At 32.7% G+C, this 26,848-nt stretch overlaps 2 protein-coding genes across 3 annotated transcripts in view; one reads left to right on the top strand and one right to left on the bottom strand.

Annotated features, from left to right (window-relative positions):
- The window catches only part of LOC125057414 (protein trapped in endoderm-1), a 40,680-nt gene extending 19,184 nt beyond the window's left edge, over positions 1-21,496 (bottom strand). The window contains exons 1-2 of one of the 2 annotated variants that reach the window (XM_047661098.1): positions 21,311-21,496; positions 6,152-6,358 (exon numbers count right to left, since the gene is read on the bottom strand). In XM_047661098.1, the coding sequence (XP_047517054.1) occupies positions 6,152-6,248 (97 nt within the window). In that variant the 5' untranslated portion in view covers positions 6,249-6,358; positions 21,311-21,496. The remainder of the gene's footprint in view (positions 1-6,151; positions 6,359-21,310) is intronic. The other variant, XM_047661099.1, reaches the window with a different exon arrangement.
- A 122-nt stretch (positions 21,497-21,618) lies between these two features.
- Positions 21,619-26,462, top strand: LOC125057413 (threonylcarbamoyladenosine tRNA methylthiotransferase). The gene is made up of 8 exons (XM_047661097.1): positions 21,619-21,855; positions 22,033-22,207; positions 22,334-22,491; positions 22,730-22,996; positions 23,734-23,899; positions 24,829-24,936; positions 25,362-25,527; positions 26,045-26,462. The coding sequence occupies exons 1-8, from the start codon at positions 21,681-21,683 to the stop codon at positions 26,441-26,443; spliced, it is 1,614 nt and encodes a 537-aa protein (XP_047517053.1). The 5' UTR covers positions 21,619-21,680; the 3' UTR covers positions 26,444-26,462.
- The last annotated feature ends 386 nt before the right edge of the window (positions 26,463-26,848 follow it).

Genomic DNA, 26,848 nt, shown 5'->3' with positions numbered 1-26,848 from the left:
TAATTCAATTCATTAATAAAAATATCAATGGATTTCGTGTACACAAAGATGCATTTTCAAAGGGATTTTGAGACTCTACCCCACATGTCTGCCCCTAAGCGTTATTGGCCTATAAAATTGTCACTTACCCCAAACTAATGGAGGTATCGATTTTCAAAATAGAGACCCTATTGATTGGGGTCACTTTAATTTATGAGCTACGACTGCGTATGGGAAAAAAGTTGCATCTGCTTCCTATGGTACAATTCAAAAGCCAGACTTTAGGCAAACCCACCACCATTTTTCCGGGATTACCGGGAGTGATATTAGCGCTGAGTTTATCGTTACTGTTTTGATGATATTGGATTTATTTATACAACTCAAGAGTTTAAATTAATATAATTTTCTTAGCCAAGTAGTAGCCACTAGGTGCAATCAATGATGTTTTCTAACTATATGCCCAAGAAATACATGTTCATACGGTGAAAGAAGGCATCACGAGTAAACTAAGTCTAAATTTCGATGGCATAAGACAGGGACAAAAGAAAATCATCACGAAACACAGATTTTTGAAGCCAGTAGTTGCAGCGCCACTGTTTACTTTTTTGAAGTGAAACTTCTTTACGATGATGATGTCACTAAGATGTGCAGCGTTTTTGTCGAAGAAAAGGGAGAGAGTGATTAAGAGAGACTAAGAAGGGCGAATTACCCCACAGAAATTCTATTTTTAAAATTAAAATTTCGTAAAGAGAATTTATGAAATAAGTACATATTGCAAAGTAATTTTTTAAAGTCTCAAACGACAAATTGTAAATTAAAATGCCACGTGTTTTAAGTATCGAAGAAATAAACTTAAAAAATTAAATTTATAATTTGTATTAAATTTGGACACTTAATATTTTAATGACAATTAAATTCCTAACATATCTTCTTTTTTCCTTCCCTCTAAGTCTCGGAAATCTAAAGTTTTAGATTTGTATAAATATAAACAAGACTTAAAAATTTGTCTGCCAAAGAAGTTTCACTTCTGGCATGTGTACTTTGTACGCACGCACTTTTTTAATTTTACTGGGTGTATACAAAATTATAAACAATATTCAATGCTAAAAAAATCAATCCCTAAGAGGTGCAATTAATAATTTCAATTAATATAGAAATTACTTTTATTATACATTATGTTTTACTGCGTAAGAAATAATATTGTAACCATTTTATATCAGCGTTTTGCGTAATCAGTTTATGTAGAATAAAGAACAGCAGTCAGCACTCACTATAAGATTATATTTATTTTAAAATGTTCAAATATTATTCCACAGTTATCGGGCCATAGACAAACAAGATGGCGTCCAATGAGGTGGTTAATTGCTTTCGATAATAAAACACGTGTGCATCGTTCTATTTGTCTCTGTCCTAATCTATCCTCTATGTATATTAGAATTAGGTTATCCGGAAACGACGCGACATTTAAGAAATTATAAATCAAACATCTGTCTAGTTTAAAACGGAAATAAAATAAAGTAAAAATAGCTTTTATTCGAGTACTACATAATGTTTAAAATCAGTACACGAACTCTGACGGAATGAAGGCTTTCTCCGAATTCTTCCACTTGCCTCTCATCCTCGCCTCCATTTTCCAATCCCTCCCCGCTATCTACAACTTAAAAACTTGGCGATTAAAAGAGTTGCGGAGAGTTTATTGCCAGTTCTTCTCTTACGTTCTACGCCCTTGATTTGAGAACTGGCAGTAAATGTAAAATTAGAAGCATTTAATGTACATTTATTTTTTGACGTTCATAAGTGTACATTGTGTTACCTATATGAATAAATGATTTTTGACTTTGACTGTAATTATTATAATGTGGAAAATGCGTCCTTAAAACCTCGTTTATTAGAATCTAAGGTAAAATTCGTATCAAAGCACACAAGTCAACTAATTCAAAGCAAAAATGCAATAGAATTCCAGATATTTTTACAAAGGAACACATCAATCGTTATATTTATGTTTTGTGTGCGCATCGTTTGAAGTGAAGTAACCGACCACTATGTTTGACCGATAGGAAACGAAACAATTTGGGGTTTTGATGGTTTGTGGTTAGAGAATGTTCAGTCTTAAAAGCAAATGAATTTCAATTAACGCGTCAAAAGAAATCGTTACAAAATCGTAGTAAACGCTAAAGCAGTTTTATGTTTATTTAATAGTACTCTATATATTTTATGTATATATATGTATATAAAATATATATTAATTGTGACTTAATTAACGTTTGGATTAGCTTTTACATTTTTGTTTATAGAATAAATTTTAGTTATAGTGTTTTGAGTATTTTTGTTAATTAATTATGCACTTCTTTTACTTTACTCGCTGTAGGTGTTTTTTTTTATTGTTCCATATTAGGGTTGCCTGGAAGAAATCGCTTGTTAGCGATAAGGCCGCCCGTTGCCTAATAACTTATGTAACCTGCTTTTTTGTTTTTTATATGTATGATTTTGTATAGTATGGTAACGAAGTGTAAATAGATACTCTACTGAGCTGTGTAGGCTTAGTGGCTGTGCACCAATGGACATTCTTTCTTTGTGTGCATTTAAAATTCGCTCGAACAGTAAAGGAAAACATCGTGAGGAGACCGGCTTGCCTTAGACCCAAAAAGTCGACGTTAGGCACAGGAGGCTGATCACCTACTTGCCAATTAGATTGATAAACGATCATAAAACAGATACAGAAATCTGAGGCCCAGACCTAAAAAGGTTGTAGCGTCACTGATTTATTTTGTTACTGAACAGGCACAGAAGGCTGATCTTAAAAATACGCTTGCCCCATTGCCCCACATGATGAGAAGCATGATGTAATAAATAAAATAAGGGCCGCCTGCCGCACCGCTGGCCCTCAACTTAATTTATGTTTTAATTGCTTTGTTTTGTTACAGTATTTTTGTCTAAGTAATGAGTTAATGTATGTCCATTTAGTTTTGTACTTCTTGCCTTACATATATATATTTTTCTCTCACAGTGGTTGCCTGGAACAGATCGCTCGCCAGTTGCCCTCCTCTTTATTTAATTATTTTAATTTTACTGTATTTCTGTATTATTGCAACGAAGTGTAAATAAATAATGTAGCATTGGTGAAAGAACTTTAGTATAAGTCCAGTAGTTTTTGAGTTTATTCGTCACATACAAAGCTTTCTCTCAAAGCTCTTTACAATACAATTATTATAAATATCCGTATGGCTGTTTTTATTTTTTACGACTTCACTCTCGATTGTTAATTTTGTTTATCACGTGATATTCAACACAAAAAAGGAAAATTTACGATAAATTTTACGTTTTCCCAAATATTTGTATAATATCGTGTCGATAACCCGACACAGGTGCAACGTTGCAACTCGTCACTATCAATTCTTATCAGCCATCATTACAGTTCAATGTTAGGGAACACGTTTTTACAATAATTAAATTTTATTAAAACACACTGGCATCTATAATACGAGATAGTTCTTGAGTTTTGACATACTGACATTATATGTGACAACAACATTTTCACATGTGACATTTGTAAATATTATTCCAGATTAACATAGGAAATTTCTAAAATATTTAATAACAATCCGCTAGTTCGACTTAAAGTCAAGAGAAGAGCGTACCAATTGTTTCAACCGGTAAAGCACTCGCGGCCCTCTGGTACTGAAAGTTCATGGGCGGCGGGCGGTTTCACATTACATCAGGTGAGCCTCTTGCCTTAGCCCCCTGTTCTATTAACAGTTATAATTTCTTTTTTTCTTTTTGGCAAGGGCAATATTAACAATTTTGCTACTAAATGTACGAAATGCAAACTAAATCACGTAAAATTTCGCTTACGCTATCAGTTAATGAAACTCAAAATTAAAAAAACTCTTATATATATAACAAGTGTAAAAAGATTTCGTAGCAAAAATAAAAATATATTTCCAGAGTTTCCGTTGCGTTCGAAAAGCTCTGAAAAAATGATGTACCTACGAGTATAACGAAATTTCTTACCTTTAAAATAATAGTCTTTATTTATTTCTCACAAAACTTCGCACATAAAGAAGTGACAGTTATATATTACTAGCTGACCGGGCAAACGTCGGTTTGCCATGTATATCATTTATAATAAAAAAATAAGGGTTGATCGTAGAGGGGTGAAAGTTAGGGGTTGTATGTATTTTTTAATGTTGTATCATAATAAAATAAAAAAACAGAAAAAATATCTAAAGATAAAAAAATATATTTAGGGGTGAACTACCCTTTACATTTATTTCTTTCATTCTTAGACATACCCAATATGCACACAAAATTTCATGAGAATCGGTCGAGCCGTTTTGGAGGAGTTTAACCACAAACACCGCGACACGAGAATTTTATATATATATTATTATAAATACATAGTTGTCTTGCTTCTATTTAGGGAAAATGCTTGTTTGTATGAGACTGGTTAATGATGCCTGCTAACGGTACCTGTGTTACAGGTCATCAGTTTAAAAGTTTTAAAAATACGTTATTGGCTCATTTTTCGTAAACAGATAAAGACATTGTCTACTTTCTGAAAAGAAGTAAGCCAGAGCTTTGGTTGAGTAATCCAGATTAACTCCTCTCAGTCTCTAAGGGCGGGCACAGGCTTCTAGGATCTCCGTCGACGATTCTGCAAAGGCTGACTAGATGGCGTTGTCAGTATTTTAAAACGCGGTGGCTTTATGAGTATAACTTAGTAAATAAAGAAACGTAGACTCGTAAACGAGTTACCTAACAATGTATAAACGAAACAATTTTTGGAAAGTGATTAATTTTAATAATCACTGTCATTGCCGAGAGTGGTCGTCTAACGACGAGTAGTAAATCTTAAATGTTATGTTTTCACGTACTAACTACGTTGTCTATATATATAAAAATGAAACCCGTTTTCCGTTGTCACGACATCACATGAAAACGGCTCGACCGATTTGTCTGATTTTTTTTTTGTTGTGTTTGTAATTGTCAGGAGAAGGTTCTTATAAAAGAAAAAAAGAAAAAAAATGCGCGGAAAATTAGAAAATTCAAGATTACTTAACCACCATACAATTCGAACTTTTTGGTGTAACCTTATGGCGTTTGACATAACACAACATTGACAGAATGCGTGCTGCTAATATCGTCAGAGGATGTAAGAAAAATTAATATCGTTCAAAATAAATGCTTCGATCGGAGTTATTATATTGATAATATAATAATATGCGAGCCAGAAAAACAAACAAAGAATGTTCTATAACATAAAGCATTAGAATAATAAACACTTTGTTTCTGAAATATTTTTTAATTCATTATTTGAAATCAATATTCATAGTTAAGACAGGACAACGTCTGTCGGGTCCGCTAGTGTTTAATAAAAGTAAAAAATCATTTAATTACATAGTTACCATAATGTACACTTATGACTTGTTAGTAAAGAAATACATATTAATGCTTCTAATTTTACATTTACTGCCAGTTCTCAAATCAAGGGCGTAGAACGGGAGAGAAGAACTGGCAATAAACTCTCCGCCACTCTTTTTAATCGTCATTTTTTTTGTTTTACAAAATGTTTGTAAGGAGCTGCAACCATTACACCATGTCCCATGTGACATTTTAAGTAATTAATAATAATAACATAAATTAAAAACAAAGATTTGTCCTCTATCAGCAGGAGGCATGGTGAAATAGGAGCACGCACTTACATTCTCGTGGCAACAACACGCAAACACATAGTCGAAATAACCAACATCACCGCATACACGAATTCAAGTACGACCAGTCACCACAAGCAGCACCCGTTCACGAGCATGACGCATGGCCAGCCATCGGCCCCCCCCTAATGGGTAGCCTCAGGGATAAGAGACATGAGTCGCATACTCAAACCACTGGGTCAACACTGCCTGATCGAGCGAAGCCACTTTTAACATCAGTCTAATTTTAACTTTTAACTCAAACTCAAAATAACTTTATTCATATAGGTAACCAAGTACATTTATGAATGTAACATCTTTCATTTTAAATTGATTCTAAATTTACATTTACTACCGGCAAGTCAATGGCGTTGAGCGGGCAAGAAGAACTGGCAATAAACTCTCCGCCACTTTTTTTAATTGCCAAGTTTTAAGTCATACAAATTGTTTGAATTGGAGCAAATCATTTAAATTGTACATACCAATTACTCCAACCATGCTAAAAATGCATGCGCACGCGGCGGCTAATATCGTCGCTTCACGCGGGTATATCGTCGCCAAAGTTGAGTTCACGTCCATCTTGAGAAAATTGACACTAACACATCACTAAACAAACACTTTTGTATAGTTTTTTTAGCCATAAATTATAGCCCGCTTAAGTGCCATCTGGATGTTGATGCGACATGAGTCTGAAAATAAATTGAAAACTGTTAAAATATTTATGGTTTTTGTTAATTTTATTGTGTTTAGATGTTAGGTTTAATTGCTTCCTAATGAATCTTGTCGAAATATCTTAATTATCCTTTACTAATTAAGTTCATGTAAAACAAATTATTGAACATGGACACATTTTAATATAGACTACTTTTTTGACAGCTGACGACTCTGCGTGTTAGCTATTCATTAAACTCAAACTCAATATAACTTCATTCATATAGGTACCTAACCAAGTACACTTATGAACGTCAATAGAAAAGATGATTTTTCCGACGTTTCGGAAAGTGTTTTCTTCAAATGTGTAATAGTAATGTTAATAAAAGACAATACTATGTTAAATTGATTGTAAATTTACTTTTACTACCAGTTCGCAAGTCAAGGGCGTAGAGCGGGCAAGAAGAAGTGGCAAGAAACTCTCCGCCACACTTTTTAATCGCCAAGTTTTGAGTCATACAAATTGTTTGTAAGCACGCATTTCCAATGCAAAAGAATCCATAGTGATCATATTTTAACAATTTCCATAAGAAATCAAGGACGTGCCAGACAATTTGAAAAACCGAAAAATCTAGCAAGAACATAACTTTGAATGTAAATTAACTTAGCCTAATAACAAACATGCACGAATATATAAGTATTCAAAAGAGCATTGCGTAGGCGCAACAAGTCACGCGTCCCATTACCATTAATTTGCATAGATCTCAGCACGCAAAGGATATCATGGTGCACAATTATTACCATACAAAACAGTGACACAGATACGCACAAACATTTAGAGCAAGACACACATTCTATCATTAAAAAAATACGGATGCAATTTAATGTCTGTAGTAGTAGAAAGTGCGTTTTACTTTTTATGCCCGAAACATTTCAATTTACGTTTAACTGTCCGTAATAATTACCGAATAATAATAATACTCTCTAATGTAAACCATAGAGACCTGTCCTCACTGGATTGTCACGGGTTCTTTTTTTAATTACAGCATTATATTCTAAGAAACCAACAAAAGAACAGACACGAATAGGGATGCATCCGATACCGATACCGATATATCGGCGATACTTTGGGTTTGCCGATATATCGGTATCGGCGATATTTTGATTGCCGATACAACGATACTTTTCAAATTTCGCGCTTTAAAAAAGTAATGTAAACGCGCATCTTGTTTGATCCGGGGCGTGGGAAACGAGGCACGGACTATCTATGCCCCTCACACCCGCTTAGTCTCCGCGTATTCCATTTCGCTAGACACTTTAGTTCGTTTTTAACTGCTATCGCGCGTAGTATTTTTTCAATACCAAATTAAATAAAATACAGAATTACAAAAATCTTATCAATGTTAATTTTAATTATGAACAGTTATTTATTTTATTTTAATTTAACTATTACTCTTAATTCTTAATTTTATTTACTAAACCTTTAATCTTATTCAAAGTTTGTGACTGTTTATATTTTATAATAAAAAAAACTTAAAAACTTTAATCAAACTTGATATATTTTACCTTAATTTAATTGTAATTCAATAAGCATTAGTATCGGTATCGGTATCGGAATCGGCAATATTTCTATAAGAGTATCGGTATCGGTATCGTATCGGCAAAAAGGCGTATCGATGCATCCCTAGACACGAATAATGAACCTTTTTTACCTTACCTAATTTTTCTTACGATCATAAACAATTTTAATTTAATCTACACTTTCGTTCACATAATAAATATATAAGTTTGCTAACATCTACTAATCAGCCCGTTTACTACACGCATGGATCAGGAATCAGGGATGGTCTAGACCAGTGTATCCCCTTATTATTATTACCTATTTTTTTGCCATGCCCCACCTAAGGGGCAATTTATCCCCCCCCCCCTTTGTCAGAAAAAGTAAGCAAAGCTCTCAAAAATAATAGTACCTAACATAAACGTATTAATTTTTTGTAGGAATCCTGGACATTTCGTTTCAAGCAACGTCACACACGTTATGTGTAAAAGAGTGTAAAAGAGTAAATAATTACTGTTGAAGTAATCACTAAATAAGAAAATCAAAGATACTTAATTTTTTGGTTTATTCTTTTTCCAAGAAAGACGAACTTATTTAATACATGGTTTTTCTACGTATTTATTTTTTGTCACAGACTAACTAACCTATAACGAGACATTAAAACAAATATAGACATTTTTAAAGTCAGATTGGGCGCTAAGTTTAGTTTCTTAAATATTACAAATTTTCCATTAGGCAGAAGTTTTTGGTATGTAAATAAGTTATGAACTGTAGCATCGAGAAAGAATTTAACCCACCACGACCACCTTCATGGCTGCAGTCAAGGGCAATGTTTATAGTCCCTTACAATGAGCACTGCCATTGAATAACAACGACGTATAATCAATGCGTAATCTACACCTTAAGTGTATGTTGTATGCTCAAAATACATACGAGAGAATGGTTTCTAGGTATGCATCAGCCTACCTCATAATATATACCTCTATTAATCATAATTATGTTGAAATATCAAATAGTGTTACACCCCTTGGCCATTTTTTTTATATAAACGTCAACATTTTGTTATTGGGAAGAGGAAATGCCGATTACCTCACGTTGTTTTTCTTCACCTTACTGGCATATACACGAGGAAGTCATTAGAGCATGGTCGGGACTCGAATACAAGACTACAGGTTTGATAATCACAAGCCTGGCGGTTGGAGTAACACTGCTGCTTTTGTATCGAAACACGATTATTTATATTGAAAAGAAAAGAAATTGATATTTAAATCATTAACAGATCTCAGTTTTTGTTTAAGAGTAACGATTTTCATAAGTTCACTATAGATTTTATCGATATCTAAATAGATTTTGTGTGTTAAATCCATCATTATTAATTGTTATAATGGCGTTAGGTTAATTTGTAGCGTTCTTTAGAAATATAATTAAAGTTATTATTAGCTACAGGATTTAATGGACGACTCTGAGTACAGTTAATATCACCAGGTAAATAATTGGTCGTTAATATTATATAGTCATATCCTCTCATATTACACGTACGTGTCTAACTTCACGTGCAGTCATCATTTCTGTTTTAGGGAAAAGACACGATGACTAACATAATATATATAATATACAATTTTTTAAATGTTTATCTGCAGGCTATAAAAGTCGTTATGTTCGTTTGTGTACGCTTCAAATACTCAAAAAGTTCTGCACCGATCGAGCTGAAATTTTAGCATGATATACAATCCGCATCAAGGATTGTTTTTTTTTCCACCTATTGCAAAATTAAACTTATTTGAAAAGTATTCTTTGTTTTGTTTCTCATTTCTCAACCATTCAATCGCAATGTTCCACAGAGAAGCGTGGCAGGGTACAGCTAGTTATACATAATTTATGTATGAAACCCTCAAAATCTAAGGAATCTCAAGATGGGTTGGGTCGGTGGGTGGTTGTTTGGATTGGGTTGACTTCGCTACCTCATTTCTCAACAACACCAAGTTGAAAATCATGAGATTGACTTCTGTTTGCTGACTTCCAACTAGGATTTCTATTGAGGCAATACACATTTTGGGTCGCAGAACCAGCTGGTGTTGGTAACATAACGCCTAAAAAACAGGTTACATAAGTAATGCGTAGGCAACCAGGAACTTATCTGTAAGACAATCTGTCTTAGGTCATACCGCCCACATATCTATAGATACAGTCACAAAGTCCTATTATTTAATTTTGTAATATTTAAACCGAGTATACGCTGGAAACGCATTTGCCTGCCCTGTCTTCGAAAGTAGACCACCCTCCCTTGGTGTGTGGGTCTCGATCCACACCAGAAGCTTTGCTGTTCAGAGATTGCATGAACAATACCCACTATAACTTCCTCAAGTTATTACAACACTGGGTCAGAGAGTTTCCGGGGTTACTCTCGCAATCTACATCGGCCGGTCTTATCACTGACTAGCCATATTTACCACTACTAGGGAAATTGTATATTTATCCTTAGCGGTCGGAATAACATTGTAAGCACGTTTTAGGGTATTTCGTCATCGTGGTGATTTGTAGCTCTTTGAATACACAATGTTTGTATTTTTTTGCCCACTGCACCTTCCTTTAACCTTGCTTACATTATTAAATAAAGTCTCCCAGCTGTGTTCGATCATCTCAAAAACTAAAGAACGGATTTTTGTACGGTTTACACCAATATTTGTGAGTGAGGTTGTTTTAAGAGTTTGTTATTTAGAGTGACTATATGCATGAAATATAAGGATTGTTACTATGTTTGGAGGTTTATTAATGGCAGACACAGCAGGCCTACTTTGCTATAAAAAATTACACAATTATAACACATACAGAAATTTGAGGGTAGCCACTAATTTTTAGTTTGCTTAAAAGTTACTTGAAGAACAAACAAAATGTGGTATTAAAATTTGGAGAGAAAGATGAGAGTGAAAGAAGAATGAAGGAAGGTAGAATGTGAGAGCCTTTTTCACGCGGCCATGTAGAAACTACCCGAGGTGGTTTTAGAATCCTCACCCAGTCTGAAAAGTGGAGACGTAGGTTGAGTCCCATATACCCGTGCTATATGCTTTCTACCTAAAATATAAAAGGTATGAGAGAGTATAAAAGCAGTGTTGGCCTAATGGCTTCAGCGTTCGACTCTCATCCCTGAGGTCGTTGGTTCAATCGCCGGAAGTGCACCAAATGGACTTTTTATGTGCGCATTTATCATTCGCTCGAATAAAACATCGTGATGGAACCGGCTGAAAACCCAAAAAGTCGACGGCGTGTGTCAGGCACGGGAGGCTGATCCCCTACTTGCCTATTAGATTGACAAATCATCCTGAAACATATACAGAGATCTGATCTAATTCATTTTTTAAGTGAGTAATATACGAATAATATACAAATTCCGGTAAAACGATGTCACGAGAAAGAGCTTCTATAAAACTTCCGTTAGCGATGTTTGTCAGCTATCAATTTAATTCCATTTAGCTGTTTACTTTGACCCATCATTAATTTGCTAAGAGCTGTCGAGAAAATCAATATGTACTTTATAGTCTAGTCGACAAGTTGAAAATGGAACAAAATAGAGATACTACTCTTAAAATTATGTGCGATAGCTCATTGGATCCGGAATGACGTCTAGAAAAATGTGCTAAAAGCGTGTATTAGCACATAAAAAATTGCAAAAGTTATAGACCATTAAAGATGAAAAAATAATGGCATTTAGTTTTTTGCCAATATTTAATAAACTATTAATATTTAAGAAATTTCAAATAAAGATTCTGAAAGAGGAGGAAATTTCTAATAAAAAACTCCTGACTCCCAGAACTCTATCTCCATTATTTATAATGTTAATTTAACGCTGAAAATAGGTCTGCGGGTGACATTTTTAGGATTCGCGCGTGGCGTCAAAAGCGACTACGGCACATTAATTAATTTATTTAAGGTATTGAATATTTTTTTTTAAATTTGAAAAAATTATGGTGTGTTCTGAACACTATAATTAATTTATTCCCGTTGAAAATTTTACTTAAAGTTAATTTTTCAACAAGTTAAATAATTGTTAACTAACGAAATTTTCTCGAACGACCGTCTTAATTGGAAGTGAAAAAAAATGTTTAAATAATGGTCGTAAAAATATTTCGCTTCGTAGAGCCTTTCTTACATACATACTTAACAAGATCGTGCCATAAAAGTTAAAAAAATATTTATACTTTGTTTATAACAATTTTTTTACTTAAACAAAAACTTAAAAATCCATGTAATGATGTTAAAAAAAATTTTTTTTTTCTAAATCATCATATAATCGTTTTTTTAATAATACAAGATATTTATTGATTTGCAAAAAAAAAAATTCCCGCCATTTGTTGATAAAATTTTTTTAAACAAATTGATTGAATCAATATTTTTAAAAAAAAATTTAACACAACTTTATTACATTAAAAATTTTATGATTTTAAAAAAAAAAAATTTTCCTTAATAACAATTTTTAATTGTTTATAATCGTTTTTTTTAATTTTCTATTGTTTAAATAATTAGTTAAGAAATTTTTTTTTCCTAAAAATCATAATTGACAGTCTTCTATAAAGTAACAGAAAAAAAATTTTTTTTAATCAACAATTCTATTGTTTATTAACTTACCAATTTATTATAAACAAATATTCAACCTTTGTTTATTTTTTTTCTAAAACTTCTAAAATTCACAAATTTTTTTTTTTAATTTCAAATAAAAGTAATATTCATGATAATCAAAAAATTTACAAAAAAAATTTTTCTATACTTTGTTATATATGGTTGTTTTTGTTAATTTTAGAAGTTTTAGAAAAAAAATAAACAAAGGTTGAATATTTGTTTATAATAAATTGGTAAGTTAATAAACAATAGAATTGTTGATTAAAAAAAAAATTTTTTCTGTTACTTTATAGAAGACTGTCAATTATGATTTTTAGGAAAAAAAAATTTCTTAACTAATTATTTAAACAATAGAAAATTAAAAAAAACGATTATAAACAATTAAAAATTGTTATTAAGGAAAAAATTTTTATTTTAAATCATAAAAATTTTAATGTAGGTAATAAAGTTGTGTTAAATTTTTTTTTAAATTATTGATTTAATCAATCTGTTTAAAAAAAATTTATCAACAAATGGCGGGAATTTTTTTTTTTGCAAATCAATAAATATCTTGTATTAATAAAAAAACTATTATATGATGATTTAAAAATTTTAACAACATTACATGGATTTTTAAGTTTTTGTTTAAGTAAAAAAATTGTTATAAACAAAGTATAAATATTTTTTTAACTTTTATGGCACGATCTTGTTAAATATGTATGTAAGAAAGGCTCTACGAAGCGAAATATTTTTACGACCATTATTTAAACATTTTTTTTCACTTACAATTAAGACGGTCGTTCGAGAAAATTTCGTTAGTTAACAATTATTTAACTTGTTGAAAAATTAACTTTAAGTAAAATTTTCAACGGGAATAAATTAATTATAGTGTTCAGAACACACCATAATTTTTTCAAATTTAAAAAAAAATATTCAATACCTTAAATAAATTAATTAATGTGCCGTAGTCGCTTTTGACGCCACGCGCGAATCCTAAAAATGTCACCCGCAGACCTATTTTCAGCGTTAAATTAACATTATAAATAATGGAGATAGAGTTCTGGGAGTCAGGAGTTTTTTATTAGAAATTTCCTCCTCTTTCAGAATCTTTATTTGAAATTTCTTAAATATTAATAGTTTATTAAATATTGGCAAAAACTAAATGCCATTATTTTTTCATCTTTAATGGTCTATAACTTTTGCAATTTTTTATGTGCTAATACACGCTTTTAGCACATTTTTCTAGACGTCATTCCGGATCCAATGAGCTATCGCACATAATTTTAAGAGTAGTATCTCTATTTTGTTCCAATTTCAACTTGTCGACTAGACTATTATAGTGTATTACTTTTGTTTACCCGTTGTTTTATTGTGTTGCTTGAATAATGTAATATATTTAAACTTATTTATGCCCTCGTAGGAAGTTGATTTTTAGTGGCAGAATGTTACTTATCCGAGTGATACCTACCAAACCAAACTATGTATTTTGTTATTAAGGTATTTCATCAAAATCGGACTTTGGACGTTCGTGTTATTAGTATTGTAACAAGGCGTTATTTGTAATTTAATTTAAAGTTAAGAAACCCTCTTAAAGTGTCTCTAAAAGCGTACTTTTAAACTGCTTTAACATTACCTAGACTTTGAACGCATTAAAAACCATATAAGAATTCAAAATTCAAAAATCATTTACAATAATTATTAAAAAATAAATATATATGAAATGCTTCTATTTTACATTTACTGCCAGTTCTCAAATCAACGGCGTAGAACGGAAGAGAAGAGCTGGCAATAAACTCTCTGCCACTCTTTTTAATCACCAGGTTTTTGTATACAATGTTTCTAAGGAGTTGCAACCATTATACCATGTTCCACATGACATATTAACTAATTAATAATAATAGAATAAATTAAAAACAAAGATTTGTCCTCTATCAGCAGGAGGCATGGTAAAATAGGAGCACGCACTTACATTCTCGTGGGAACAACACGCAAATACATAGTCGAAACAACTATCTACTGCATCCACGAATTCAAGTCCGACCAGTCACCAATTGATGTATATGGAATTAGAATAAACTAATATATTTGTTTTTATATTTTGTATATTTGTTTGGATACGAAGTAAGAATAACAGAAAATTAAAACAATTTCCCCTTTTTCTTCTTCGCTTCTCAGAAGCTACAAGCATCTCTATCATTACAATATATGAATAATTTAACGATCACTTATCAGTTTGATCAAATTCTTAAAATGAATAAGTATACAATATTATTATAGTTGTATTTTTTGTATGGAAATTAAAAAATAGTCAACAAAATATCTTGGTGCTGCCAAAAATTACATTACGTCGTGATCAATATGGGACTGTCGGTACAAAACCAAGGCACAAAATGCAAGATTTAAAAAATTATTATTATGATCACAGTCCAATCAAAGAAAGTGTTGCTCCGTCGTTTAAACATCCGTAAGCAACAAGCCAAGGGGAGTTTGACAAGGGCCGATTAACTTGAAGGGAGATGATCTTGGGGTGGAATCTGGTCAGATCACTGAGCAAGCTGCAAGTTTAAACGTAGGCTCGGGAACTTTTATCTTGTTTGTTAATAATTGAAAAGAATTCTGAATTTATAAACGAATTGAAGCTATATTCAAAGCTCTGATAGACATTTCAAGATGACGCCTAAAAATATTGTTTGGTATGTCCTTGAAGCAGAGTCGTCTTAGGGTGCAATAGGTTGGAGAATGGAGAATAAGAAATCATTTATTATCATTTAAAAGGCGCACAGCCGGGGTTCGAACCTACGACCGCAGGGTTGAGAGTCGCACGCTGAAGCCACGAGGCCAAATACATATTACAATCCTTTCTTGTATTATATAACTCACATTAAATTCATAACCTAAGTCTAAACCCGTTTTAAATCGTGAGAACTGAAGGAGTATGATTCATGAATACAAATAACAAAAAATAAATTCAGGAAATATAAAAACAAAATGCCCGATTGTGAAATGATGACGCATGCCGAGACGAGTGGCTGTATTTTAGGCTGAGCAATGTTGCGTAAATATCGATAGTATGGATTGATGCAAGTAATAACTAATAACTTATATTTGGAGTGCATGTCTTAAAATAATAAACAATACAGCAAGGAAATTAAGGGTTAATTTTTAAAATTATCGAGTTTTTATCTCCACTAGATGACCCGGAGAACTTCGCACCTACATATATTTGTGTCAAAACGTAATAAAAGATTTTATAACAGACCAATGAGATCGGATCTCATACTACTGCTATGAAACACAAATTTCTGTCCATAAATTATATGACAACCAAGTGACGATTTTTTTATTTCTAAAAAGACAAAACACATCAAATATTTCTTAGCTAGGGACAGTTAGTATTGGAAAATTAAAATGTCGATTATAGGAATTTTATTTACTTATTATTTATGTTTTCCACAGTTTGAAGCTTTAAACCTTCCCTAAACTTCTGCAATATTTCAAGAACATAATTAGCCTAATTCGTCCATCCATTCTCGAGTTTTAGCAAGACAAACGAACACCATAGATTTTATATGTAGTAATAGTAGAACAATTATTAGTAGTCCTATTTCACCATGCCTCCTGATGATAGAAGACAAATCTTTGTTTTTAATTTAATTTATTTTATTTATTACTTAAGATGACATGTGGAACATGGTGTAATGGCTCCTTACAAACGTTGTGTAAAACAAAAAAAATTGCGAACAAAAAGAGTGGCGGAGAGTTTATTGCCAGTTCTTCTCTTCCGTTCTACGCCCTTTATTTGAGAATTGGCAGTAAATGTAAAATTAGAAGCATTAAATGTATATTTCTTTTTTGCCGTTCATAGCTGTACATTGTGTTACCTATATGAATAAATGATTTTTGACTTTTGACTTTTGCCTAAATCGTTTAGAATTATAGGCATTTATATTGATATTATAGTAATGTTGCATTCTGCAAGGATATATTTTAATAGGATCAATATCAAGGATCGATTCTCATGCCTGATGTTTTTTTATATCAACCTGTATATTCCGTGAAGGAAAACATCGTGAGCATGAACGAAAATCGAAGAGGTGTATTGCTCGGGTTTTTCCCAGTAAATAATCTTGGTATCGGAAGTTTTATGGTTACAATTTTTATTTTGGTATTTCCGAGTTAGGTGAGTCAAAATTTTTAGCCAAATATTATTGCACTACTCGTGTTTAGATCAAGTTTATTGAAATATTTATATTTAAAACCTAACCTAAGTTTAAAATGATATTTAGCGTAATGACCTATATCTCTCTAAAATAGGAGAGTTTTAATAGAAATAGCTATATTACATATTCTGTGGTCGCATTTTTGTCGAATAAGATAAAGTTAATATTTTCATATTATAAATACAGATTAAAATTTATGAGTACATGACGTATTTAAATTTTTTCTATTGATATCAACAAAGCCATTTAGGTCTATTGATAATTGAATAGATGCCATTTTCAGTCTGACATTGAGAATAACCTCGAAAATTTTGTGTTTACGAAAATATTTATAGTTATAGGTGGAGGTCTTTTTTTGTATAATTGACAATAATACTGAGTAGAAAGAGTTTATTATTAACAAAAATTAAGCTAAGAGGTAATTAAGGTCGAACGAATATAGAAATTATTATAGACTTTCTTAGTCGCGTTAAAAGTATAACAAATAGGTCAGCTTTAGAACAAGAGACAAGAGAAAAAAAAAGTAGAGTTGCCGTATGTCAAAAATGTATAAGATTTAACTGTACTTATAGCTATCACGCAGTGAGCAGTGTTGGCCTAGTGGCTTCAGCGTGCGACTCTCATCCCTGAGTTCGTAGGTTCGATCACCGGCTGTGCACCAATGGACTTCTATGTGTGCATTTAACATTCGCTCGAACGGTAAAGGAAAACATCGTGAGGAATCCGTCTTGCCTTAGACCCAAAAAGTCGAGGGCGTGCGTGAGGCACAGAAGGCTGATCACCTTCTTGCCTATCAGATTAACAAATGTTCATAAAATAGATACAGATATCTGAGGCCCAGACCTAAAAAGGTTGTAGCGCCATTGATTTATTGAAGTGAAACTTCTTTATCGGGGTTGGAAAAAAATTTTGTGTAACATTTTTTCGTTACGCGTCACATTTTTCGGTTACGCGTCACATGTTTCGGTTACGCGTCACATTTGACCGTTACGCGCGTCTTTTTCTTGTCCCTACTAGGGTTGATTCAAAGAGCTTCTAAACCATTAATAACAAAAATGTATAATAACGATAACAATGATACTAAAAATTCTATTACAATTTATGAAATTCTGTAATAATCTTAGTGGTAATAAGGTAAAATGAAATAATTGTATTATTTGTATTCAAGTCTGTGATATTAAAAGCCTTTTGTTAAACTATATCTAATTTAACTTTATTTAACCAATTGGTGTAAAGTTGCATATAGATAATTTTTCGAAAAATAAGGTCATAAAGAAGTTTCACTTCTAACGTGTGTACACTAGTAAACGCACATTTTTAATTTTTTTTATTTATAGCTATCACGACACTTTGTTACCAACGCATCCTAAGTTATTTTGGACATAACACGCAGAGAACCAGAAAGTCTAGAAAACCTAATCCTGACTGGCAGAGCGGAGGGCAGATCTCAAGTCGTTTCCCTACTCGCTGGAACGATCAAGTAAAGGCCCTTATGGGTCTTAACAGGCGCAGAGGCTTGCCAAAGACAGGGGAGAGTGGAGGAAGTTGTGCGACGCCACTGACACGAACTTCAGAAATGAAGAGTTCAACTGAAGAAGATAGCTATCACGATGTTGCCATCCTCTTAAAATATTGAATGTGAAATCAGTTAAATTTTTAGCAACTACAAATATGGCGGAATAACCTGCTCTAAATATAAACAAAGCGGTATTAGTCAATGAGCAATTGCATGTGTAATTAGTGTATGTGGGGCATTTATCCCACCAGACAATTAGTGTTTCCAGCCTGACGTAACTACCGTAAATACGACATCTTATGACTGGTCATGTGGCTTGTGTGACCAATATGCTAATGTCAATCGATTATTGCCAGTACAGCCTTCAATCGAAATCGTTCAGATAATTTATTACAGTAGTATTTTCTAGCCCATTTTGTTAATGAAATATATATTTTTATAAGAGATAATTACGACCGTTGCCCTATGTAGGTTTTCTAATTGAATCGGGACACAACAAGTGTTATTAATTATTAAGGTTGATCCAATAAATTGTCTTTGTTTTTTATAAGTTCTGTACCTTTAAATATTCTTTTCAGACGTTTCAGCAGCATTGGCCTAGTGGCTTCAGCGTGCGACTCTCATCCCTGAGGTCGTACGTTCGATCCCCGGCTGTGCACCAATAGACTTTCTTTCTACTTGCGAATGTTAAATGCGCAAGGAAAACCGTCTTGCTTTAGACCCAAAAAGTCGAGGACGTGTGTCAGGCACGGGACGCTGATCACCTACTTGCTACTACTATTAGATTGAGTATCATGAAACATGTAAGTACAGAAATCTGAGGCCCAGACCTAAAAAGGTTGTAGCGCCACTGATTTATTTTATTTTTTGTTTACAACGACGTTTCCAGTGCTTTTAAACAATCAAGCTGAGTGAGAGACAGACAGACACATAAAAAACACGTTTCAATATCATCATCAAATGTATTAAATTATGTAAAGTAACTATTTGTATAAAGTAATTTAATTCGTGTTAATTGCTTAGGGTTTATTTTTAAATAGCATGAGAATTTATCTCATTGAACAAGGCTTTCTTTTTTGTATACCGGATATCCGTATCCGTCTTTACTTAGGAAAGGTTCCATATTTCCCATTTACTTAATTCTTATATAATAAAACATTTAATTTTTATTTTCGTTTCTCTTTCTCTGGGTTATTTTGAGTATTGATTCATTAGTACAGGGTTTTCATATACCCGTATCAGCGTCTTAAGAAATTTAATAATATCACTGTATGATCGGGGATCTTTAGCCGGTGTTACGTTCTTGTATAAATTGCTAAATAATCAAGTAGGTACAGAGCAGTGACCTCTTTCTAAGTTCCTTCTGCAAAAACCAACATAGGAGTTCAGGCACCTCGCAATCTTCGCTATTTTAATGGATTTAACTTATCCGGAGCTGGATATTTTCGGTAGTGGGCTGATCGGTTTTAAAGACAGCATTGTTAAGTGTCTATCTCGAACCGAAAACGAAGTTCTGCTTAAAAGTTATTGGCACGTTAGGGAAAAATGATGAGAATACATTTTTACTAAAGTTAGCATAGTCAACAATAAAACATGTCCATTTCTTTAATTTTTTTTTGTAACATTTATGGTCATACATTTTAGATAAAAGAGTTTGAAACACCGTATATTTAGTTCTATGTAAGATATGGTAAACTTTAATAAATAAATAAATATAATTTTTAATTATCATCATGGCCATTCACTATTATAAAACAAGGACTCAAGTTAGTGTTTGTTACGTCTACCGAAATATTTTCACACTTTAAATAAGTGAACAAATCCTTGAGTATTTCCCACACCTCAATTACACGCCCTTTGAGTTTCTAAATCACGAATGGTATAATTGAGTTAACAAAGATGTTACGAAAAGAAATCACTAACCAAATTAGCTGACTACTATCCCAGCAAGGCTATTTTCATATTGATATATTAGATAGTAAGAGATTTTTTTTTAAATTTTAATGGGGTTTAAAGCTATGCGCCTCTTTAATAGTACCTGGGGCACTACATACAAGTCGTAAAAAGCGATAGAACAAAAATGGTGATTGCACAAATTTACGACTCCACTTTACTAAAAAGAAGTCGTATAACACACTATTTTCAATTATGATATTTAACAATTAAAATTCATTACGACAATAAGACTGAATTCATTTACTTTTAGTTTAATTATTCGTACTAAAATACACATTTATACTTAGTTATTTTAGTAATAAAACAAGTTGGCACATATCGTGCAAATTAGGACGCGAGGAGAAAGATCGCGAGATAGCTTCCGACCTTTGTAGATAATTCATATTTTATAGCTAAATCGCACGCAATAATTTTATTTGATAAGTTATTGGTCTTTGTGGCTGCGTTGGATTTATTTCCTCTGACCTTAGTATAATTAAAATAAAAACGTATGTAGATGGCTTATTACAGCATTTTTCGACCAAATATTGCATTTTCCAGATAAGGACGAAAACAACGTAATTAATAAGTAAATTGCTTAATTTTTAAGTCATTACTGCACTGGTATTTTAAAAAATAGCTCAATTTTCCTTTTTAATAGTTTAGATTACATTTAATATTATGGATCAACGATAAACCAAAATCGTAGTCAATAGGTAAGCAAACTTTCAATACCTATCGGCTATCTATAAGAATCGAATAACGGCAGGTGGTCGGGACGCGTGCGCAGGGGTCTTATTATTTTTTGCGCGACATTGGGCAAAGGGGCTACAAAATTCGGTAAATTACAAAACAAGATTAGGAAGAGGGTTTAGTTAGCTGGATCGTTAATGCTATGGAATGATTGAGTTTGTTATTTATTTAAACGTTAAATATGAAAACTACGAAGTCAAACTGTGTATGTAGTTAGTGGGTACTCAGTACTTACTAAAGTGAAATAATAAAGTGGAGAAGTTTTTGTAACTTAGTTAATCTTTAAACTATAAACTGAATGCGAAAAATCAGTTTTCTAATAAAAATAATAAAATATACGGTGTGTAAAAAGTAAAAATTGTTGTGTTGTTTTGAGGTAACATTTCGTATTTTACTGGTGAAATATTAAACTTACATATTTTCTAGTGTTGTTTGCTGCAGTCTTTAATCTTGATATTCACAAAACTTAACTAATATATTGTTACGATAATGTACGCTAAAACTTAAAAGTAACTTCGGTACAACATATCCTACACAACTTTAGCGCGCCACTGGCATTTTTATTTTTTATTTAAGCTTGCACCACTCACCAGTGAGTGAACTCATGTCATGAGTCAACTTGTTATGATTGACATCCTGACAGTCCAAACTGACAATTGTGTTGATTGTGATTGACATCCACATTCTATATTCTGTATATAGTATATAGCAATTGACATAAATTTTCGTTAAGAGTACAGTAGATAAACGTCAAAACTAAAATAAATAATTGACGAAAATTAAAAATGCCAGCTGCATTTTCCGAAATTATTGACGATATCGAAGATTTAATATCATCTCAAGATATAACACCTAAAGAAAGATATGCAAGTAGAAAAAATGTTAGTGTACGGTCGAAACGGCGTGAAAATAAAACAGCAGAGCCTGCTGAAAAAATCATTTTGGAGAGTGTAGTACCAGGTAACCTAAAACTAAAAGATAGGCCAAAGAAATTTGTTGACTAATATAAATATTAAATATATATTCATTGTTATAGTTATATCTAATTTTTCCTGATGAAATATCATAACTTTCAAATTCACTAGGCATTATGCCTGCGATATTAATCACAAGTCAAATATCAATCACGAATTTCAGGAACACAAACTATATATGTAAAGACATGGGGGTGTGCTCACAACAATTCTGATTCAGAATACATGGCAGGTTTATTAGCAACTCATGGCTACAATCTCACAGAAGATAAATGGCAGGCGCAACTTTGGTTACTGAACTCTTGTACTGTTAAGAGTCCATCAGAGGATCATTTCAAGTAAATATTTATGTATTATATGTTTCATTTAGACCTATGAGAAGGGGACAAGAACAAGAAGCTGGTTTGTCTTGCTGACATCCACAAAGTCTATTTAAGTTTAAACACATTGAATATTCATTTCAGAAATGAGATAGAACTGGGTCAAAATCGTGGTATTCATGTTGTGGTTGCTGGGTGTGTGCCTCAGGGAGCTCCCCGGGCCAACTACCTCACCGGCCTCAGTGTTGTGGGTGTACAGCAAATTGATAGAATTGTTGAGATTGTGGAGGAAACATTAAAAGGTAAATAATTTAATAAGGGATAAAAGATTCCCTATGGCATTCAAGATTTTTAGATTAATGCTGAGATCAACTATTAACCAAGCAGTAGATTTATTTGCCTATGTTACACATTGCTGTGATTTTAGAGAGTAGACTATTCATTGTTCTTTCCTTTATATCTGATCCTGAATCCTATCCATCTCAGTGCATTTTCTGATTTTTATTGTTTTTGTTTTTAAATAAGTATGTATTATTATAGGTCACACGGTCCGTCTATTTGGCACTAAGAAAACTAGTGATGGCCGGAAAGCAGGTGGTGCATCACTATTATTGCCTAAAGTGCGGAAGAACCCTCTCATAGAAATAATATCTATAAACACAGGATGCCTTAATCAGTGCACATATTGTAAAACCAAACATGCAAGAGGAGAACTGGGCAGTTACCCACCGGAAGAAATTGTGGAACGGGCAAGACAGTCATTTAAGGAGGGAGTGGTTGAGATATGGTTGACCAGTGAAGATACCGGTAATAATATCATTTATTTTAATATTGGGAAGATTTTAATTTACCTTTTAGAACTAAACATTAATATTTCTTTTGTCATCACAGAAGTAAAACAGAAGTAAAGAGCAGTTTAGATAAAAGAGTCCAAAAAGACTGGTTTTATATTTTAATGTTTTTTTAATCTAAAAAATTTTTTTTTACTAATTCTGAATCCATACCCTAAAACTGGTCAGTACTAATTTTATAAATACCGTAATCCATATCACGCGTTTTCGTATAACACGATTTCCGTCCCTCATATAATACAGTATTTTCCCCTTATAACGCGGAGATTTCTCGAGTTATATTTCAGTAGTGTGAAATTTATAATGATATGTCAAGTCATTTTACTAAATTCGTGTTCCTAGTTTTTGATTTGTTAAAAAAAACGGTTGTACGAGAATACTCCTACAACGCGATTTATTATTACGCGGTCCGGGGCTACCGCGTTGTAGGTTACTAGTTAAGTAAGATCCTAGTAATATCAACCAATCAATTTTTTATAAAATAAAAAACAAAAAAGCCTTTTTCCTTTAAGATATTTTCTCAATAAAATTTTGTTTTCCTGATTAACATTATGCTGTGTAACATGTGGACGTGTGGGATACATAAAACCAAGAATAGAAAAGAAATAAACTATAGATTTTAGTCTATGTATATCTTCTCAAATTATTCTATCCTTCTATTTAGATAAATAATTACACTGTTACCGTTTTAAGGCACATATGGCCGTGACATTGGTACTTCTCTGCCCGAGTTACTCTGGCAGTTAGTTGAAGTGATTCCTGAGGGTTGTCGTCTGAGGCTAGGAATGACGAACCCACCTTATATACTTGAACATTTGGAAGAGGTCGCTCGAATCATGCATCATCCGCGAGTTTACAAGTACATATTGATATTTTTTTTTATAGAACGGGGGCAAACGGGCAGAAGGCTCACCTGAAGTTAAGTGATACCGCCCATGGATACTCATATTGTCAGAAGGCTCGAAAGTGCGTTGCCGGCTCTTTAAATTAGTTTTTTTTTTAATTTAAAAGATAGACTTTTTTCCTTCGACATAAACTAAACTAACTAAATGTAAAGTTAGAATCATTTCATATACTTTTTTTTGACGTTCATAAGTGTACATTGTGTTACCTATATGATTAAATGATTTTTGACGTTTTGACATATAATATATTATAATATTAAGTGTACTCGATACGGAATTTCAGCATGAGTCAATTCTCCATTCTAGGTAATTTAACTTAAAATAAGCTATATTACCTTAACTTATTTCGTTTTTACATAAAACTCCCTAGCGAAATTAGGGAATTATCCCTGAATAAATTCAAAACTCTCGTGAAACGTAAATTAACCAATAAAACTTTGTATAAATTTGACGATTATTTAAATGATCCTAATCCGTGGGATTGATTTTCTCCAGTTTAAATAATTTGTATGACTCAAAACTTGGCGATTAAAAAGAGTGGCAGAGAGTTTCTTGCTAGTTCTACTTGCCCGCTCTACGCTCTTGACTTGCGGACTAGTAGAAAATGTAACTTTAGAATCGGTTAATGTACTCAGTTACCTATATGAATAAACTTATTTTGTGTTTGAGTTAAACCAAATTGCTTTAACTTACACTTCATTTACAATTATTTGAAATTTGCTTTATATGGAAATTACAGTTGCATTTAGCTTGCGGACCGAACAAAGCTTTCTTTAACATTCTAGTGGTAAATTCACCTATTAAGTTTTAAATATAGTTCAAAGATGTTTCAGGCAAGCCGCACCAATGTCATGAATAGTTATAAGTAATCTTTGCTTTTTAGGTTCCTGCATGTGCCCGTACAATCGGGCAGCGACCAGGTGTTGGTGGATATGAAGCGGGAGTACTCGAGAGCAGACTTCCAAAGAGTTGTTGATTTCTTAAGAGAAAAGTTAGTTTTGGATATATTTAATAATATTTTAAATATATAGAAATAGTGCTTGTTTTATCATTATTAATAAAAATAAAGTAAACCAGTGGCGCTACAACCTTTTTTAGGTCTGAGCCTCAGATTTCTGTATCTGTTTCATGATCAATAGACAAGTAGATCAACCTCCCGTGCCTGACACACGCCGTCGACTTTTTGGGTCTAAGGCAAGTGGGTTTCCTCACGATATTTTTCTTCACAGTTCGAGCGAATGTTAAATGCGCACATAGAAAGTCCATTGGTGCATAGCTGGGGATCGAACCTACGATCTCAAGGATGAGAGTCGCACGCTGAAGCCACTAGGCCAAAACTAGTAGTATTTATCGATCCGGGGTTCGATTCGCGATTATTTCAGATTGCACAATATTAACTAGAAATAATAATTTTAGGGTTCCTGGAATGACAATAGCGACTGATATAATTTGCGGATTTCCAACGGAAACGGAAAAAGACTTCGAAGACACGATGTCTCTGTGTCGTCAGTACAAGTTCCCGTCGCTCTTCATCAACCAGTTCTTTCCACGAGCTGGAACGCCCGCTGCCAATATGCGAAAGGTAGGTTTTAGAACAAAACTTGTTTCAAATACATCTGAACTTAGCAATAAAGTTGTTATGTATACGTGATTTCACAATAATGATAATAATGACATTTATCTTATGTTATAATATTACTCATACAAACTATATTAGCCTTATTATATCATCTTACTCTTTTCATTAAATCGTAAATTACAATATGAAGGAAACATAATAATAATTACAAATAATTTCCAAAAACACTTAAAAGTTGTGTATATTCTGTGTTATTTCATTATAAATAGTAAAATAACTTTAAAATTGTTCTCTTTAAAAAAAAGAGGAACATTGTTCTCAACAAACTTTTACTTTCAAGATTTCTTAAGTTGTACAAAAATATGTTGCAAAATAATACATTCGAAGTTAAGTGGTTACACGTACTATTAGCGCACAATTTGTTAAATTTCTCGTGTAGTTTTTCTATTTTGATCTGTGAGAAATATTATTTTTTTATTACCATTGTGGCCTGCAAGTCTGATCGGATACCCCCTTCCAGGTCCCAGGCCAAGAAGTCAAGAAACGTACGAAAGCTCTCTCGGAATTCTTCCGATCGTACGAGCCGTACGGCCACAAAGTTGGAGAGACCCAACAGGTCTTAGTGACGGATGTGTCCCACGATAAAAATTATTTCGTGGCCCACAACGAGTTCTATGAACAGGTTCTGGTACCCAAAGAGCAGAGATATATGGGCAAAATGCTGAATGTCAAAATCATCAGTGCCACCAAATTCTCCATGATGGGAGAACCCATTGATAAACCAACGATGCCAGGTCTCGTGAAGCCGATGAAGAAGGGTCAGGTATCAGGTCTTCGGGAGAGACCTAACAAGATACCTATACCGCTTCTGGTGATAATTGCCGCGGTTTTGTTACGATTGTTGTGGATATTCTTATAGAATAAATTATTTTACTGTGGTTTTTTATTTTATTTTGACAATAGTCTTGAATATTTTTCAAAGAGATTTTTATTGAGCTGTTGCTACTAAACTAAATAAAAAATTGTAGGTAATTAATAACGCAAGGAATAAAAATAAATATGAACATTTTAGTTGGATTTTTATTAGTAACATTATTTAATGTCTGACATTTCAAAATGGCGATTGTAGTACCAATTTCAGCCGTTGGCCAAGAAAAGTATGTAGCACTGTAACTAAGAAAATTCAACTACATACCTATTTCCTATAATGGGTCACACATGTGCGTAATTCTTATTAAAGTTTAAAAAAGAATTAAAAGATATTAAGATAATTTCCTTTAACTTGAATATTATGGACTTAAAAATGCTAATTAAATATATTTAG

The sequence above is a fragment of the Pieris napi genome, chromosome 16 (genome assembly GCF_905475465.1).
Source record: "Pieris napi chromosome 16, ilPieNapi1.2, whole genome shotgun sequence".
NCBI lineage: Eukaryota > Metazoa > Arthropoda > Insecta > Lepidoptera > Pieridae > Pieris > Pieris napi.
The sequence above is the reverse complement of the archived record's forward strand: the minus strand, read 5'-3'. Positions and strand labels throughout refer to the sequence as shown.